Genomic DNA, 19,754 nt, shown 5'->3' on the forward strand with positions numbered 1-19,754 from the left:
GTCGATAGTACCCCAACTCCCATATACTACATATAGTGATTTTCGTTTATCTTATCAACTTTATGCCGAATATATCGTTCAGTGTATAGTTTATGTATGTATATATAAAATTTTTGGATACCGATCGCCTGGTTGACTTTTTAAACCTTAAAGTATTTCCCTGGCTTTGATTCCCGCAAGTTGCGTGAGTATTAAATGTTCGGTTGCACTAGAACTTAGCCCTTCCTTACTTGTTTGTATTTCTATTAATAATTCACATTTCATTGCACATCTCTAAATGTGACTGGTAGCATAAAAGGTTTATATTAAAAACCATATTCGTAAGTTGAACAAAAACTTGTTTTTCTAGATTTAAATTAAATCTATGCTTAGTTCATCAACGTTTTTAACTGCTGCCGTTTGTCATGCAAATATATTTCTATATTGGCCCAGGTAATTTCCATTTATTTGCCAAAACAAATTTTACTTTCCTTATGCACTAACTGAAAGAATCTGGTTATGCAAATTTAGATGACCAAACCTACATATGTATAATGTACAATTATGATGAACCCGAAATAGATATTGTCAACATGTTTACACGTTTTCATTTGAAATTTTGAGCTGACTTGTGTGCAACTTCTGACAATCAGGCTCGACATTTCTTACTCATCTGCTGCGAGCTTAAAGCTGCCACTGAAGACACGTGCTATCACCGACCAAGTTAGGAACGTAATACGGGTTGTCGTGAGCACCACACATAGGCACACACCAAATGATGCTCCTTGTATGTATATATACTATATGTAGTATATGTAGTGGGTTGTTTTGAAATTTGTGTGGCTGAAGTTTTCGTATTTTTCAGCAGGTGTTAATAAGTATGATAAAGACTAAATAGATCACATTTTATTTGCTTAAGGTTGTTTTTGAAAAGACTCAAGACAGCAGTTAGGTATCAATCGTAAGAAATTTCATCACGCAATGGCATAACAACAGTGCCAACACAAATTTCTTTTCGTTACACGCAGTTTACACACATACATTTCATATGTATATTTACTATATGTATTTTAGCAATTTATGGTTTAGCGAAAGAAATTGTGCACATTTATTGCTACATTGGGACGAATTATCATCAGTCAATATCAGCCACTGTCTAATTGGCATAAATTTACACAGTTTTTAGCTAACGGCTCCAACGAATGTGGTAGCTGATATTGTTGTGAAGCAAATGAATGCCGAGATACGTGCATAAATGTACAGTCGGTTTATTTACTATTGCTATTGTGATATGTTGTGTCGAAGCTGTTGTTTTCTATATGTTTGAATTCATAATGGGCTAAGGTTAAAATGTTTACTCACACCGGCTGCACGTTTCATTTGGACAGATTCGTACATGAGGATGTATAAAATTTGCTTAGTTGAAGATTGGTATCGCCACACACTCAACGCCTGACATGCACATCAACATCATCACATACAAATATAGTTAATTGAAATAAATGTTTGCTTGCTCCTTTATTCTCGTTCGCCTGTTTTGCTCCCGTTCTCCTTCAGATATCCTAATTCTTTAAAAGCTTGCTCGCCTGACGTTCATCTATAAAAATGCATCAGTTGCTTCGCGCGTTTTGCTTACTTTCCTTTTAATAAATAAACAATTTTTTGTTATTTCCGTTAGTTATATGTACATATTTAGTTATGGTCTAGTATCCGGCGTAAGCACGCGATTTTTGGATTTGTGGAAAAGTTTCGACTTTAGAGTTAAAAAATAGAGATTCTTTGGTAACTTAGTCTGAAATTCATAACCACAAGGCGACAATTGAAATTCACAAAATACTCGTAGAATGATCATTTAACAACATGATAGGTTAACTTTTCGCTAACTATGGCAGTTCGTCAATTCATTAATGATTATGAGGCTCGGCACATTTTTACGCTCCAACCCCAATAGGAATTAAAAAATTTCATCTTTATGTCAACGCTGCAGAAGCGGTTAATAACAGGAAAGAAAGTATGATCCTCAGTATGAAAATGTGGGTCCGTTACTTTTTATGCACTTCCTTATCTTTACTGTCCACTGTAGTTATCACAAACTTTTCATAGAACTCTCTTATTTTTGACAAAGGAAAACAAGTGTTCGGCTCGATTATATCTCAGATTAGCTCCAGCTGCCAGTACTATGTTGTCGGTCCATTGGCCGGTAACCTGTTTTTCGATCGTTTTTCTTGCGTTAATTTTGTCGGTGTTGTCGTTCGCATGGAAGATGATGATCCAGCGAAAAGCTTCTTCGATTCGCGACAACGTAGGCAAGGGCGCCCACGCATCCAATGGGACAAGTCCATAATGACCTCTCTGCACTTGGTATGTACAACTGGCATGACCTCGTTAAAGATAGAGGTAACTGGCGAAGTTGTGTGATCTCGAAGAATAATACCATGCAATGCAAGTATAAAAGGACACCCTCAATGATATTTTTAATGGATTATTTAATGTTTCATATTTGTTAATATTTAGTAGTTTTTCTTTAACAAACTTATGAAATATTTTGCAGCATAATAATATAATAATTTTCATAACTTTATGCCTGTTTCTTAAACGTTATGGTTTTAATATATATAAATCTAGATATTTTATGGGCGCATTGGCGAGCGTTGCTACAGTGTTATACATATATAAAATGTGGCTATCCCCTAATTCTTTGAGCTAACGTAGCAGAAATTGCTGGACACTTAATTTTAATACTTAGGTGTAAACGGTTGGAATCCGATGACAACTACGATTTCTTTTCGCACTCGTATAAAGGCACTGCGTTGAGAATAATTTCTTTAGTTCATTTTGATTCGGCGCTAAAATTGTGCAAAATCGTTCCATATGCACGGATATCTGAATGGTTTTTACTTTTTTATACTCCAGCGACAATACTTAATGTTCGGTTCAACTGAAACTTGGCTATTTTTATTGGTTTAATAAAGGTTTGATTTGTGTGTCTTATTTGATTTGGATAACGTTGTTACGATTTTTATACTGTTGCAACATGTTGCTACACAGTAGAATAGTTTTGTTCACCTATCGGTTGTATGTATCATGTAAACTGATCGAGATAGATATAGAGTCATATATGTACATATATATGTATATAATTGTAAATGATCAGGATGAAGAGATGAGTTCAAAACCGTGTGACTTTCTATCTGACCGTCCGTGAAAATTACTAAATTAAGGTATAAAACTGTAATTTGGCACAGAGAGTCACAGTAGCCCTGACCGCCTCTCCTAATAGGTTAAATAAACATATCTCTTAAACCGTTCAAGCTAAAATAACCAAATTCGCCAAATAATGCGAATAAATCAACAAATAAATACGGCAGATACTCTAAATTCTACTCCCTAAATGGTTTTACTGGGTCTTAAAGGAACAATGGCCGTGGCAATGCCCTCTTTTAGATGAAATCTTATATCTCGGGACCTGCTCGACCCATTCCAACCAAATACAGTAGATCCCACTATTTTAACATTCCTATCTCACGATGTAAAAGTGGAGGAAATCGAACTACAACAACGTCTACTTCCCATATGTCACAATTTTAAATTCCTTTTACTCCTTCTTCTTGATATAACAAGTTGATATAAACCGTTGCAGTAATAGTGCCTTTGAAATATGCCATCTTATGACCAACAATTCTCTAAATCGAGCCAAAACTGTTCAAGCCTCTGGGTACCGAATATGCGGACCTTTAATAATAGTATGTCTTTCTGTTAAAAATGAGTTGAATTGGGTCAATACTCCCCTTAGCCCCTATATACCTAATAGCAAGATTATTGTACTTCCGTGTGACTTTAAACCGCATATATCGGCCTATAAGTGAGTTTTCTTAATAAAATTAACAGAGCGTGTCTTTTTGTCTAAGCGGCATAAAATTGGGCGGAAATTTCACCTAGCTCCATATAAGTAATATTATATAAGGATTTTCGAACATCCGGCTGACTTTACTCCATATGATTGGTGATGGTATGCGAGGTACCTTAATGAAATCCAGTGAACATTTTATTAGTGCCATTTGTGGCACGTTAATAGTATGTGGTCATGGCAAAAATAAATAAAATCGGATCGATACTGCCCCAGAATCAAATATTTAAAAAATAAAGCTATTGAATAAGTTTTGAATATACTATACGAGTAGTAACAAATTTTGATAAAGATTAATATCAAAGTACAAATAGAGAGCTTTTTAAATAAAAGAACGCTTATTGTGACTTAACTACCATATAACTGTTATACATATGCTATTGGGAGATTTTGTTATAATTATATGTTCTGCAAAAATCGTAGGACATGATGTAAGGGATTATTTTGGTAATTTTTTTATACCTTAGACTACAGATCTCTAACTTTTTTGCAAATATAATTAGGCTATGCTCAGCAGAGATAGTGTTGATTCCCAACGATGAAAGAATTTTTCTAGCCCGTTAAGTAGTCTTGGAACCTATATTTAATTTAAACAAGCAAACATGAAACCTTTCCTCTTTAGAGTGTTGTCAACTTAGCAAAAGAAAACTTCAATTCAGCTTTTAAGGCAAACTTCAAAACACTACAATTGTTGCGTTTTACATTGAAAATAACTAATTAGATTTAATTGCTTCGACACACGATAATTTGGTAGCGAAATCTTTGTTTATTTTAAGGATTTATAAACCAGCAGCTTGTTTCGCTAACAAACTCCATATTTTTTATATTATAAATTATAATAATGCAGTACTAATATACATAAGTTGGTACTAAGGCAAAAGCTACTACTTCAGCAAAACTTCTGCTAAGTTAATTTGAACTTATGCAATTAAACACTGAACTTATGAAAGCATTCACATTTCTTCGCCATACACATGTGTACATATGTATGTAACGAATCGTTATTTTTGTTGTGATTGTTTTTTTTAATGTATCAATTGAAATTGAGGCTTTAATAGCAATTTTCCGGGTGCGGCGGTGGTTATTTGCTCTTAGTTCTGTGTTAATGAACTCTTAAGTCTTTCCGTTTTGTATTTGTATGCGTTGCAGCTTTTTCTGGTATGTTTATGTGTATTGCCGAGTCTATAGTTTTAGCCATTGCACTTGTTGTGTTTGTAGTTTAATTGCGTCTGAATCAGTTTAATTTTCCTTCAGTAATACTGTTGCTGTAATTGAATGCATATGCAAGTGTGCTGTGCGTATATGGCTCTGCGCTTACATGAATCCAAGAGTGAGCGTTAATAAGAAAGTATGTAAATAAGAGCATTTGCAAATGTGCAAATGGATGCTGCTGCAAGAGCATTAACTCCACTTTCAATTATAAGAAAAGTTCGAAAAGCCGAGTGAACTGCCACAATAAAAGTAGCAACCACACTGTAAGGTTCCTCTTCGCACCTTACCAAGACTTGATCGCGCTGCTTTACACTGATATGTAAAAACCAAGATAGTAAGTATACATATACATTTACATTCATATATGTATAGTTTATATGTATACTTAACCACATGTGTATATAACAAAAGGCATCCACAACAATGACAGAAGCAAAAATAATAATAAGAAGCCAATGCACTGCGTCGGCTAAACCCCTTTGTGTCTTCAGCGAATGCAAGCCATTATTGTTGTTGTTGTTTGTGTTTTTCTGTAACTTTCGGTGAGCGACTTTTGCCGTTGCATTGAAAATGAAAAATGTGATTTCAAGTGAGAAATTGCCAGCCAGCGACGACCCGGCACACATCAACAATGTGCTTGCTTCGCGGCATCTACAATAACAATCAACTCCGGACAGATGGTAGCGCGAGTAGTCGCATAAAAAGCCGCTGTTTCCATCTAAGCCCCATTCGGTTGTGGCAAACAGCAGTAATATACCGACAATAATAGCAACAATAACACTAGTTCCTACTACAAACACGTACTAATAAATGCGAATGTGATTTTTTGTTTTTTATTTTTAGTTGTTATTGCTGTTTTATGCCGCCTTTAAATTATGCACAAGAGAAAGGTGCGCATGGACGCACGATTGTGTCTGGGAGATCGGCTGTACGTTGGATATTTACATATACATATGTGTGTACTTGTACCAGTCCTGATCTTCTCATGCATACATGCATATACATACATATGTATACATAACTTGTATATGCGACATTTATGTGAATCCATGAATATAAAAATGTACATCTGCACATTTCAACGAATGTTATTGTGGGTATATTCACAGAAACCCCGAAGATTATGTGTTGTTTGAAAGGAAAAATTTCACCCCAAACCGATCCCCCAATCCAATATCTTGTTCATAATTATTTTTGATTTTTTCTTCGATTTTCCTCATGGTAGTTTGTTTGGTTTTTGACTCTGGTTCATCTCATTTTAATTTCCTTTCCTTCATTTCGGCGTTTATTTTCTTCTCTGTTTCTCTTCTGCTTCTTGAGTTTCGTTTTCGTCGCTGCCTCTATTTTAATACGATCATTAAAATTTATCCAGTGAGCCATTTCGCTTCGTTGTATGTATCTACTCATTGGAAATTCATAAGGTCTCACTATTCACATATATGTACATACCTCTTAACTTTTGCTTAGGGGGTCACTCTGGGTCACGGGCCTGCCGAAGAAGAAAGCTGGAGCTATTTTGTACATTTTCAAACTGTTTGCTTTAACGGCTTTTGTTGCGCTGAATTCATAGCTGCAGGTGAGTAATCGGTCGACGTGACGTGCTGTCAGTTAATAAGAGATTGGTGCGATCATCATCGACAACGTTTTGGCGGGGGAATATTTTAGTGTGAAACCGAAAACACTTTCATTTTACGATGTTTGCATCCGAATTCTACATTTCATCCGAATCCAATATGATATTTTCTTGATTGTATGAATATACATACATATGTAAGTCTAGACGAATGACTTCGAAAACGCAGTGGTCAGCGTATTCACTTTGTATTGTTATTATCGTTATACAAGAAATGGGTTATGGTCTTACTCCTAATAGCTGGTGATCTTCTATGTTCTATCACGAAATATTACAATTGGAATATTGATGCCTATTCATCACAGGTATCAAGAGGCAATAAAAACTACGTTGGTGGTAATGACGTTAACTCACATGAGGGCGTCCTCAACAAGGCTACTGGTGTTGCTAAGGTCATTACGAACAAATTTAGCTTGTGTTGAGGCGTAAGTTTTTGTGTTTGTCATGTTATTGTTGTTCACAAAGCTTTATTTTTGTATTTGGAATAAATAGGTTTCACGTCGTTGTCTTATTTGCAAAAATGCTAAATTTGCACAAAGTCATTCAATGCCATTTCCGCTCTTGCTTATACAGGTGCACCACCAGGTCAATAGAACCTCGAAGATGTTGAAAAGACTCCTCGGCTAACCCACACGAAAACTGTGACTCGTAGCTACATATTTGAAATTTGAATTATTAGCATAACGCGGTATTTGTAAAACCAACGCGTGCTGCCAACCTCGTATGAATGTATATACATATGTACTTGTACTTATGTTCGTATGAACACTGTTGGTTACAATAGATGTGTGTCACTTGTTTGGTGTTACCATGAAATGTGGGTCACTCTGTGATAGTCTTGGAGACCCACTATCTTGTGTATTTGTACATATTTGTTTTTGTTTTCTACCGAATTTTGTTGGAATCAATCTTACAGTTGACTTCATCGCGAAATGTATTCAATTAGTTTTACCTTGAATTTTTAACATCTAACAATTTTATTTACAATTAAGTATTTAATGGAATCGTTTTCTGTTTATTTTATTTTGCAGGTATGTACATATTAAAATAATTTAACAACGAGGAAGTGAGGAAGCGTTAAATTAAGGCGGAACCAAACGTAAGATACTTTCGAAAACTAGAAATTAGGCGGCTTTAATCTTTCAACGTCGTGATTATGTTGCCGCCAACTGTCATTTATGTAGATTAGGAATGCTCACGCCATAACTTACTTGGCTTAATTTGGCGAGGATGAAGGCGACAGATATCAGGGAATTTTGAACAGCTGATATTAGAAGAGTCATGGTGTCAGAAAAAATACCTGAATGAATTTTGTGGAAGTAAAGTTTTTGTTAAACATAAATGTGAAATATTTGCATTTAAAACGTTTATCATAAAATCGTTTTGATTCTTTTAGTAGTGTTTTTTAATCGCGGTGGATCACCCGCTGGCTGATATCGGCCACGTTCACTCAAATGTAACACATCTGTAAACACATTTACCAAATGTTCATAGATGGGCGTAATCGGACAAATGCCACGCCCATAGAACTTCATTAAAAAAACCTTTAAAGTCTTATAAAAACTCCTACGGATAGTGTGAAAATGAATAAAATCGGGGCATAACTCTACTCGCTCCCCATATAACCAACTAAATTCGGTACGTGACATTATGTTAACATTCGGATTATATTTAAATTAATATAATGAGATGAAACATTGCACGAATAGTGTCTTTGAAGTATGCCACCTTATGACCAATGCATCAAAAATTGGACTAATCAGATCTATATGCCTAATTGAAAGATTTTCGAACTTCTGGGTGACTTTATACCGAATATATCTGCTAATATGTGAGTTTTCTTAATAAAATAGAGAGAACATGTTTTTCTTAAAACGATGTATCTTTGTGCCTAAAATTAATAAAATTGGACGAAAACTTGACCTAGCCCCATATAACTAATGTAAGTATTTTTGAACATATGGCTTGGATTCCGCTCCCTCTGGTTGACGTTTTGACCCTTAAGTTATTTCTCTAGTTTGGTTCTGGAAAGTTGCAAGAGCCCTTCCTTACTTGTTCATTTTTTAGTTTGGTGAGCTTTAAACGTATGCTTTTTAGGTTTTTTTTTTAACAATATTTATTTAAACTGCGGATGCCCCTGCTTAAGTGATTCAGTATACCAAATAACAATATAGCATCTTATTATGGAACTTAATGGCAATGTGGGATTTCGGCAAAACGTCATTTGTGGGCATGTCAATTGTCGTGTACCAAGTTTCATGAAGATATCTCCATTTTTATTCAAGTTACTGTTCTCACAGATTAACGGACGAACAGTCAACTGAATTTCAACTTCTTTCTTAATCCTGATGAAACAAACAACCGTTATTTTGGGACAACTCTGTAGCAACATGTGGCAATAATAAAAATACAAAATTTTTTATTGCAAGATTTCTATATAACCAAGTTTACATTTGGCTCCTTGAGAGTAGCAAGTGCTGTATGTACGTACGTATTTAAATATAAATGTTTGTATAACATTTGAGTATAAATAATCCAGTCTTACGAAATGCTGAACTTCAAATGAGGTAACAACGTAATGCAGCCACTCAAAAAAGTAATGTACAAAATATATATAGAGTCCTAAAAGCGATCCAAGTGACCGAAAAGCAATTATTTCATAAATACGTAAATAACACAAGTTGGAAACTTCAATTGTAACCTACTCGTAAAGTGTTACTGCGGCAGAGTCTCATTTCGGGTTCGTTTATTTTTGCTCTCCAAGCTTTCTTCAAAGCAATTTTTGATAACTCCGCATCGCTTGGTGCTGACAGTTGACTTGACGGTAATGCCAGCGATTGTTGACCATAGCGATTATTTCTGTATTTCTGCCTTATGCTGCACACTTATTCGCCGTCGTAGCTTTACCACAACACGCCGAACGTTCATTCCACATGAGAGCAATAACACAGGGCTAATTATTTAAGCGAAAGTAAAAGTTACCAGACGAAAGCAAAAAATCAAATTTTTTATGATCACGTTGCGGTGCCTCCTGTGTTGGTCAACTGATGGTGGGTTGGAGGGTTTCGTGATTGTTCAAAATGTGTATCCATGTGCAGGTAAACTACGTATGTATGTAAATCGATGATGAAGTGAGGATTTTGAACTATTCATAAAATTTTACAAAGTACAGCTTTTATTCCACTATCATATTTATACTCATATCGTTTTATGTATATACGTATATTTTAAATTCGTCCACCTGTCCGTCTGTCTACCTACTGTCTCTGGAGAGTATCTAAGTTCGCCAATGTAGGTGCATATTTGCTCTTCGCCGTAACTTTCTCCACATAACTTCAACAATAGCATTTGTTGTTAAAAGTAATGGCTTTCCGTCGTTACTTCCTTGTAAACGGTGACAAATTGCGATTGAGTCTCCCCCATCCCCATACATACATATGTACATTATATTATGGAAAACCCATATTTCGAAGACGAATTGGATTGTATATGAATACAAATGCTATTATTGATCTAAGATTTCATATAATTATATTCCCATTAAATATACATCCCAGTAAGCATGGCTATTATTTTATTAAGACTTAATAAGAAATGACTTAAAGATCGTCGCTAAACTATCTCTGATAACCTTCATAAAAATTACGAAATCGAATAACTTTGAAATTATTGATGGCCTGAACTTTTTCTGGGAATGAAATCTATATTTATAGACGGTCATTCGGCCGTAGTCAAGTGATCATAATGAGCTTAAAACTGGCAGGTCCATTCAACGTATGTAAAAAGTGCATTTATACGCAATTATGTTCAAGCACCGCCTGTAAACGATTTATTCAAACTGCTTAAACAAGTTTGGTTATTGTTAACTCAAAGAGTTATTTATTTCCTTTTTTGTCTCATTGATTTTTTTTTTGTTTTTTTTTAATCAATACAAACAATTTGAAAGTGAAATTTCCCATTTAGTTAATTTTGCAAAACAAAAAATTTCTTTATGCTGTACATATAGACATGCCAGTATGCATCACTCAGGCCCCACACAAGTGTTTTCACGATAAATGCTTATGAAGAAACCTCACATGATGTTATTGGTATCTTGCAAGCGGCCTCTGAAGCCAGCGATACATTGCAAAAGTGACCGCACAACTTCAATCTGCGATAAGTGCACATCATTCGAAAGCCTACAACAAAACCAAAAATATTGATACTAGCGCAAACAACCAACAATAACAATATACAACTAAACGAATAACATCAACTGAGTTGTGATTGAAAAACACTTGAAGCTGAAGTAGCCACGTTAAAAACGGCAAGAGCCGAGCTGGCGGGAGCAGGAGCATACCACGCACTTTAGTCGACTCAAAAGACTGCACATTTAAATATACATATGTCAGTCAATAGAAGCCCCTTATGGAAATATGTTGTTAGTGGGATTTGTACAAGCAAAACCGGGGTGACACATACTTATACAATTACCATGTAATTAATGATCACTTTCGCTATAAAACTGAAATTTCAAATAAATATGTATGTATGTATTTATAAAACAGAAAAAAGTATTCAATTCTCTGTTTATATTGGTGAAGCACAACTGAAAATTGTTATGTAATCTCCGCAATAAAAATTGCAAAAATATGGCATCTTCACGACTACTCATCTGCCCGTTAACAAAGCCTCTTTTCAATTATTTTAAATCCGTGAACATACATGCATACACCAAACATAATATTATCATACTTGCGTATAATTGAAATGTTATATACACTCACACCCACATACAATATATGCATGCTTTACTAAGCAAAAGTGTTGACCCAAATATTATGTAACTGTAAATACATACATACTTATGTACGTCAAATTGCACATCAATTTATACACAATTAATGAATATATGTACATATATGTATATTTACTTTTACCAAGTCTCTTGATCTCTCTCGGGATAATATTAACCATTCATGGTGTATATCGATTGGTATCTTCGGAGTTTGATGCCAAATTGAGTTTTGTTAACCTCTCTTAATTTGATTAGTATACGAATATTTCATATTTGGGTCAATATACATACGGATACATATGTATGTACATGATATGAAGTAAAGTAAAATAAAGTAGGATCGCAGGTTTTCATAATCCTTATACCTAAAAAGGAAGTAAGTGAGTTTAGATTTTTACTAGATATTCTTTTCGAATTACGATAATGGACTCTGTAGTGGTCAAATAGTTCTAAACACCAAATTTTTCAGAGCGTAACGTATCGTTAATTTAAAGAGCACGTATTTTCGAACGTTTTCGTAACATTTCATACTCTTACAACTTGCAAGAATCAAAGCCTGAGAAATACCTTAAGATGCTAAATATTTCTTAGAGTAATGAGAATAATTATGCATACATATGTATATAGTAACTTGGGTAATTCGTAGACCAATTTTACATAGTTTTGGTATTAAACTATATTATACATATACATATGTATATGTTTATGCGTTCAGTGAATTTTAACGATAGTTTGAAGATTTTATATTAGACATATACATATAAGATAGTATTGACCCGATTTAATATATTTTTTTCAATACTACATGTAATTGCCACAAGTAAATAAAATACTCTCAACGGTTAATCAAGCTTGTTCACATACAATCACAAAATATATGAAGTAAGTCAGAATTTAGTTATAGGTTTGGGGCCTAGCTCAAGTTTTCGCCCAATTTTATCAATTTTAGGCACAAAGACATACCACTATGAGAAAAGGATTATCTCTGAATTCGAATTATATATCTCACATATTGACCGATATTTTCGGTAAAAATTCAACAGTAAGCACTGTGTCCACAAATTCAGTGCTTAGGGGTTTGTGCAGTTTTGGTTTGATTCAGTCAATTTTTAGTCATACACCTCTAATGAACTATTCGTGCAAAGTTGTATTCTGATATAGTGAGTAATTCATTCTTGATTTGTATACTGCAAAGTGAAAGTTTCAAATAGATTTTAAAATTGTGTTATATGGAAAGTAGGCGTAGCTGTAGTCCGGTCACCCATTTTCACACTGTAACACGAGAATCTTATAAGAATGTCATGTAATTTCACCTAAAAGTGGACGGTTGCACGCCCATAGTCCAATTTTGACCTTAGCTACTTTAAAGCTCTCATACCATGTCAGGGGTAAATTTTCATGCCTTTGGAGTATTTAGTTATTGATTTATCGTGGTTTTAGTAGATTTTAACTGTACTGTTATATGGGGAGTGAGCGGGGTTATCATCCGATTTCATCCATTTTCACACTTTTGGTAAAAGTTCTTATAAAACCATAATATATAATAGCGCTAGGCGAATTTGGTTGTTGTAGCTTTCGTAGTTTTGGAGATATGAACTTTTAACTTAATAGAGGGAGGAACTACGTCCACTTAAAAAAAAAAATCCCACAGATGCTCCTGGGATCTTCTGTGCCAAATTAAAGTCTTATATGTATCTTAATTTAGTATTCAGTTATGGTAATGGTCTAATTTCGCAGGAGTCTCAACTTGTCTCGTCATCCTCATCATTTATATATATAAGTATATATACATATGTATGTACCCTATATATATCTCGATTAGTTTTAGCTGATATACTCTGTAGCAACATGTTGCAAGAGTATAAATATTATCGTAATAGATGCCATTTACTATAATGTATTCCTAATAGCTTCCAATGAGCAGAAATCGTTTACCATTTAATTCTCTAAACATAAATGTCACTAGATATAGACTTCGCTTATAACGCGAAGAAGCTAGTAGAGTTATCAATAGCAACTCCAATGAAGAATACACGTGCGTATAGTTTGTATATATTTATTATGTACAAATGAATTCGAAAATTTCACTGTGTTGAATTTAAGAAAAAAGAAAGCATGAGATTTCTCTAAACACGTCTGCTTCGGAAACATATAAGCAATAGTATAATCAGTTAATGAGAAAAAAATGAAAAACGCCACAAAAAACACGCATGGAGTGAATAAACAGCAAACCATCAAATTCAAATTAAGAAGTCGCACCAAAGGGTGCCAACCAAGCGACAAAAGCAGCCAACCAAGCGACAAAAGCAATGATATATAAATAAGCAACGGAGTGTAAACCAAGATGTAATAGAAATTGGCGACTGGAAGCGCAATAACAGACAACTCAGCGGGCAGCAATTCGTTTCGCAAATTTCTACTATTCCCCTGCTGTCTTGCCCTTCTTATGCCTTTTTGTTGGTTTGGTTGTATTTAGTTTTCTTCAATTTGAAATTTCGTATTTAACATTCAATGCAGCAGCAGCTGGCAATTGTAGGAAAGTGTAACTGTTGATACCACTGTTAAACCTATTTGTTATTGCACTTGAAACGAATAGCAAACGAACTGTCAGAATAATGTAGTTCAACTGGTCACTAGGGCACTGACGTTCATTCGAATAACAAACAAAGGTAAGAATGACAGAAATAGGAAAACACGAGAGCAACGTATGGGCGCCAAGCCAAGTAGACCCAACAACGATAATAATCTGAATCAAAATTTGTTAGAAAGCCACAACGGCAGTTGCAGTCATTGAAATCACCCACAAAAGGCGAGAACAGTGCAATAAGTACGACAATCACCCAGCACCGGCACAGCAAGGACGCTTCCGTTGACGATAGCAATAACTGTGTGAGTGCACAACAACCGCACTCAGGGAACACAAGCAAGGTGGCGTTAGTACTAAGCCGACAAGAAGGGCAAAATCAGCAACAAAACTCGCACTAGGTGCAAATAGCATGCAAATTCTGCATTTATATGAAGTTTATATTATTACTGCAACTACCGCTACTGTAATACTCCCACATGGAAACGGAAGCCGGTTCTTAACTTTGAAGACGGTGTCTTCGAAAAAATGTAAAAGGCCGAGAGTAAAAGCGTGGCAAATGACGTAGGATCAGTTGTCTCCGCTGGAATCTTCGCGTTTGTTATTATTGTAGCTGCAATTATAGATTCTATACGACAGACAGAATGATTTGCATGTGTGTCTTTCATCCAAATCTATGAGTCGTTCATTTGAACGAAGAAAAAAGCGGGCAAACTCTAACTATATAAATAAATCTTGGATTTACAAAATTGGAAAGAAGGAATGGCATGGGCCAATATATAATAGTTCGTCCAAAAGAATCCTTAACGGCGGCCACCTTTTATTGAAACACATAATAAAGGTACATAGCTTCGTAATTTACTACAAAATCTCGAAGAAGAAAAATTTACAATTAAGATGTAATTTTCCTGTCATTATTGAGGTTTTTTCTCTTGCTTCTATCATGGCTTCCGGCATTTAGAATAATATTTTTACAGATACTACGAATGATTTTCATTACCTAGTTTCGTTTTCTAAGGTGTGAGTAAATCAAAAATAACTATTCACCACTCTCACGATGTACAAGTATGTATGATAAGTATATCGCCTAATTCCTTGCTACTCTGACAACAACACTCAAAGGCGTTTCTAGGCTTCAATGAAATCATATACTTCACTTAGCTTAGCCGCAGTTTTCAAAAAGGCAGCAGGAACAGCGTGGTCTCCACGGAGAACATACATTCAAGCAAAAATCGTCTTTCGTGTACCATAAACTCGCCTCGCATCAAATATCCCGGTGGAAAGCGTATTTGCTTAAGTAGCGTTTTTCCCATAAAATTTTTCACACTCGTGCGATAATCAAATATTTGACCTCCTCGGCAGTACAATGTTAGCACTGAGCGTCGTGTGCACAGTGCAGAGCTTCCAGTTAAATAGATTCCCATTGCAATCACGGCGGCAACAACAAGTACATTCAGCAATACAGTCCAGATATTAATGTGCACCTCGCTCGAAAACTATGTACGAACAAATGAAGCATGAGCTAGAAAAACAAACTCTTCTTTGTTCTCATTCAGATCACCGAATTCACGGTGTTTTTGCCGTTATTGTTGCAACAACAACATAAGAAATGGCATATATGAAAGCATGTGAAGCGTGCACACAGCAGGCAGTCACAGCTGCACCGCGCATGTACTCAACTACCTAGTTCCTCGCGAGCCACCGTGTTATCATCCAACTGCTCACTGTCAAAACTCTCGACATGGCTTGCAACGCAACGGCGGTGTTGCATGTTAAACACATCTCAAAGTATATAATTACCACTTTGCAAAAACAGGAACCACCAATAAACCACAACAACAAAGGTGCAATAGCAATAAGAACAAGATCATGACAGAGAGCGCTGAAGCATAAGAATCAAGCGGTGGCAGCTAAGGAGACAACTCGCAGCTCCCAGCATCTGGCACATGGGTTGGTGTGCAGAGGGCAGCTTGGTGCGATGGTGACTGACGCTCAAATTGGCTTCCACTACACGCTGAGTGCATAAATGACTGAATGCTTCTATAGCAGTGTTTGCTGTTTTTGCTCAAACATATTATTTGTTGTTATTGCACAATGTTCTTGCAGTGGCATATTTTTAGTTTCAAAATTCTAACTTTCATCAATTACTATACTAGCCATTTGTTGACTTCTATTTTCATAATCAATTTCATCGGTATTATTTTCGAATGGCATGTTTAAACTATCGCTATTGGAGTAAAATTGTGTGTTGTGTAATTTGATATTTTCACACTCTCCTTTTTACATCCCGCTTGTTCCTCAGTTTGGAGCCTCTGTGTTTGTGGATGTTGAGTAAAAGCGCGTCACCATAACCATTTGTTGATTTAAGTTATTACTTTGGCGCATATTTTCAATGCGCACTTGCTATCGTATAATAGTCTCGCCAATTTATGTACCGTTACACTCGGAGGAAACTATACGAAGTGTATTAGTTGCAGTAATTATCGTTGATTTAGTTTGTGATACATTTTGTTTTCACGGCTCCATATTTGGTGTGTTTCCGTGATTATTCACGCCGTCCGTTACAGTAGCTTGGGAGCGGCAGGAAGCGTTACCGCTGTTATTAACTAAAGACTCAAGCAACGAACTTTCGTTCATGTTCACATCACGCATTTGCCCATGGTATACTATTAAAAAAGCATCTTTAACATCAAAATCTGCTGAATTAGCAGAACACTTTTGAAAATCCTTGAGTTAAGTAAAATAAGGTAGGGTTTTTAGCACCGTTTCTAGAAAGTTGGACAAACTAGCACTTGCAAAAGGAACCAAATCTTGTGATTTAGGTGGCAACTGGGTAGGCAAAAGGGTAATGCTTACAGCTTATGGTATAAAAAAAACGTGTGTTATGTATTAATTAGCGCTTTAAATGTTCAAAATCCGTGTTCCATGCCGGTAATCGTTTACTTAAAAATGTTTATTTATTTCTCAACAAAAATGCAAAAATCCACACTTCGCAATGTAATACCATACTAACATTGAATTATGAAACCAAGCCTTGCACGCAAATCTACTCAGCAACAAGATCATCACTAACTTCAATGTTTAAAAAATACGTACAAAAACAATGCTATTAACCTATTTGATTTATTATTTGCAGTGTTTGGTGAGTTGTTCAAACATTGTCTCTATTTACTGCGAAGGAATCTCGAACTCTCAGTTATGGTATTGATTGTTTGCCACTATTGAGAAATCGTTGACGCTGCCATGTAGTTATGCAGACGCACATGAACAAATATTACCCTACTGTTTTAACTTACTTGACTCTCATTGCTCTGCTGGTTTCGAGTAATTTTTGTTCTTCATTATTATTAACACAAACAATATTTTTAGTGTTATCTTAGCTGTTACACACATATGTACATAACAGTTGAAATTATAGTCAATTAAGTCATGTTATTCCCCAACTACTTGATTCCCTCAAGCCAATTACACATAATATTTTAGTTCTCATTTCTATTACATTTTTCACAAATTTTCGCGAGACATCTATGCGAATTGTAATAACAAAATGAACGTTTGGCTGAGAGCCTAAGCAGCATGCTTGTGCCGGGCGGATGCCTTCTTGTCAAATTATTAATTCCTGCTTATTTGTATATCTCTTATTGAAAGTACATATTTTTAAGCTATTAATGGAATAAAATATTTTATATAAAAATACTATAAATAATAAAATAGAAACCTGTTTTGCTAAATATTAAAATTGATGGATGGAAAACAGTTTTCAATGTTTAACGTCCCCCATCATCATCATAATTTCATGTATGTCCATCATCACCGGCAATCATATGCCGATAGAAATATTCATTACTAAGCAACTAATCAACTTTGCCCATTAACCCCGTTTTCGATAGTGAAATGCTTTTTTGCACGCTCAGCTGTAACGGCGTCGCTGGCAACAGCACTATGCTGTAGCAAAAGCAGCAGCATGAATACTGCATGCAGTTTATTTGGCGTGGAAATGCGTCGCAAATGAGGCGCAACGGCTTTTCCCTTTCTCCCTGGTAATGGAGTGGCGCGGCAAGCATTGCGGCAACATCAGCAAACTGATTTACACAGCAACGGTCGCTAAAGCAATGCACTTACCCGGCATCCCATTGGCGTTTTTTAATTTCTCCTTAATAGCCTTTGAGCGCCCGGTTCCCAAACACAGCTTGTTGTCTGTGTGTTGACCGTCGTCCACTGATCGCTGTTGCCATCAGTGGCAGTGTTGCCGCTGCAACCTGGGTGTTGCGGTGATTTAGTTGCTGTCGCTGGGCTCAAGCCAATCACTGCACCAATACGGATGCCCGAGCTTGTCTGTATATATTTAACGAAATTCACGCTGTGATATCACATTGGCATCATAAACGAAATTATTTTTGTTTTATCATCAATTTTTGCTCTGATTTCTTCCTTTTGGTCAGGTTCGTTACACGCTGTGTTATATAGTTCATCGCGATGCAGTTTCAATTTTAATATTTCCGCTAACGCTACGGCTGCCCCTGACATCACCTTTGTCGTTTTTTTGGTCTGCTTTTTATATGCCAACTCCTTATCAGCTCATTTCGCCGTCATTGATCATTAAACGCATACAAGCACCGTTCGTAGACTTTAGAAAACTACTACAGGAATAATTATAAAAACAGTCGAGCATTTCTTTTCTACCGTGTGCTGGGGAAATAGTTTTGAAATATTCTTTCGCTATGCTCTCCATTCTGCCGCAGCGGCTAAATCGCACGATCCCATCCTATCGCTTCCATTTTCCGTTACTGCTAAATGAATGATCGCATTGTCGACTGAATGAAATTCTTGAACTTCAGTTAACCTCCACAGTCTTTTCTCTATTTTTTAACATTCGGCTTTGGCACGCTAACATTTTTCTCTCAACTTCTATCAATGATGAAATTTATCAAAAGTGCTATATGTAGTCCGCAGCTTCGACAATGGTGGAGTTGTTGGATCCAGTGCAAGCGCAGGAAATGAATTGCAATGAAATTCTTATCCAGTCAACTGCAACATGTTGCATGTAGCAGTTGGTAACTATTTTTTTCACTTATTGTTTAACTAATGTTGTTGCTGCAATTTGATGATTGACGACGTTGCCGAAGCTGTATATTGCTTCACAGTTAGTAAAACAATATAAAATAATTTATTAGTTGGGCGGAATGTGGTGAAAGGTGGGAAGTACCACCGAGCAATACTTAATAGCGTACACAATTTGTTGATTTGCCTGAATTATGAAAAAAATAATTTTATTTGGTGTAACTTGTTTTTAAATTTAGTTTTTCATTTTGCAAATCGTAGCAAATTTAAATTTGAGCGCTGCTTTCTGCCCACCTTTATTTGCTAACCCTTACAGTCAGATGTACATACATATTACTTTTTAAAAAATGCCTGATTGCTGCTAAAATTCAAGTGTGTTTGGATGTTAACCGACCAGACCATTGTCAATCGGTTAGAATTTTGAAAACTGAACTGTTTTCGGCTTTTTTTGATTTGCAAAACAAAACCGAATCGTTAAAAGCTAAAAACTGGTAAATTTAAAGAGGTTAACTCAGCATCAGCAGCATCATCAGCAACAAATGTACAGACAGTATAAAACGAATGATTACTATTTCCTATACCGAAAACGTTCCAAGCGCAT

The 19,754-nt window shown here is 35.7% G+C and overlaps 1 protein-coding gene across 2 annotated transcripts in view; it reads left to right on the plus strand.

The window, feature by feature from the left end:
- The window catches only part of LOC120782708 (probable serine/threonine-protein kinase nek3), a 30,656-nt gene that overhangs the window by 5,051 nt on the left and 5,851 nt on the right, over positions 1–19,754 (plus strand). The window contains exon 2 of one of the 2 annotated variants that reach the window (XM_040115126.1): positions 7,763–7,830. The exons of the other annotated variant lie outside the window; for it this stretch is intronic. Within the exon in view, the coding sequence (XP_039971060.1) occupies positions 7,763–7,787 (25 nt within the window). The 3' untranslated portion in view covers positions 7,788–7,830. The remainder of the gene's footprint in view (positions 1–7,762; positions 7,831–19,754) is intronic. 2 annotated transcript variants of the gene reach the window in all.

The sequence above is a fragment of the Bactrocera tryoni genome, chromosome 1 (assembly GCF_016617805.1).
Source record: "Bactrocera tryoni isolate S06 chromosome 1, CSIRO_BtryS06_freeze2, whole genome shotgun sequence".
Taxonomy (NCBI): Eukaryota; Metazoa; Arthropoda; class Insecta; order Diptera; family Tephritidae; genus Bactrocera; species Bactrocera tryoni.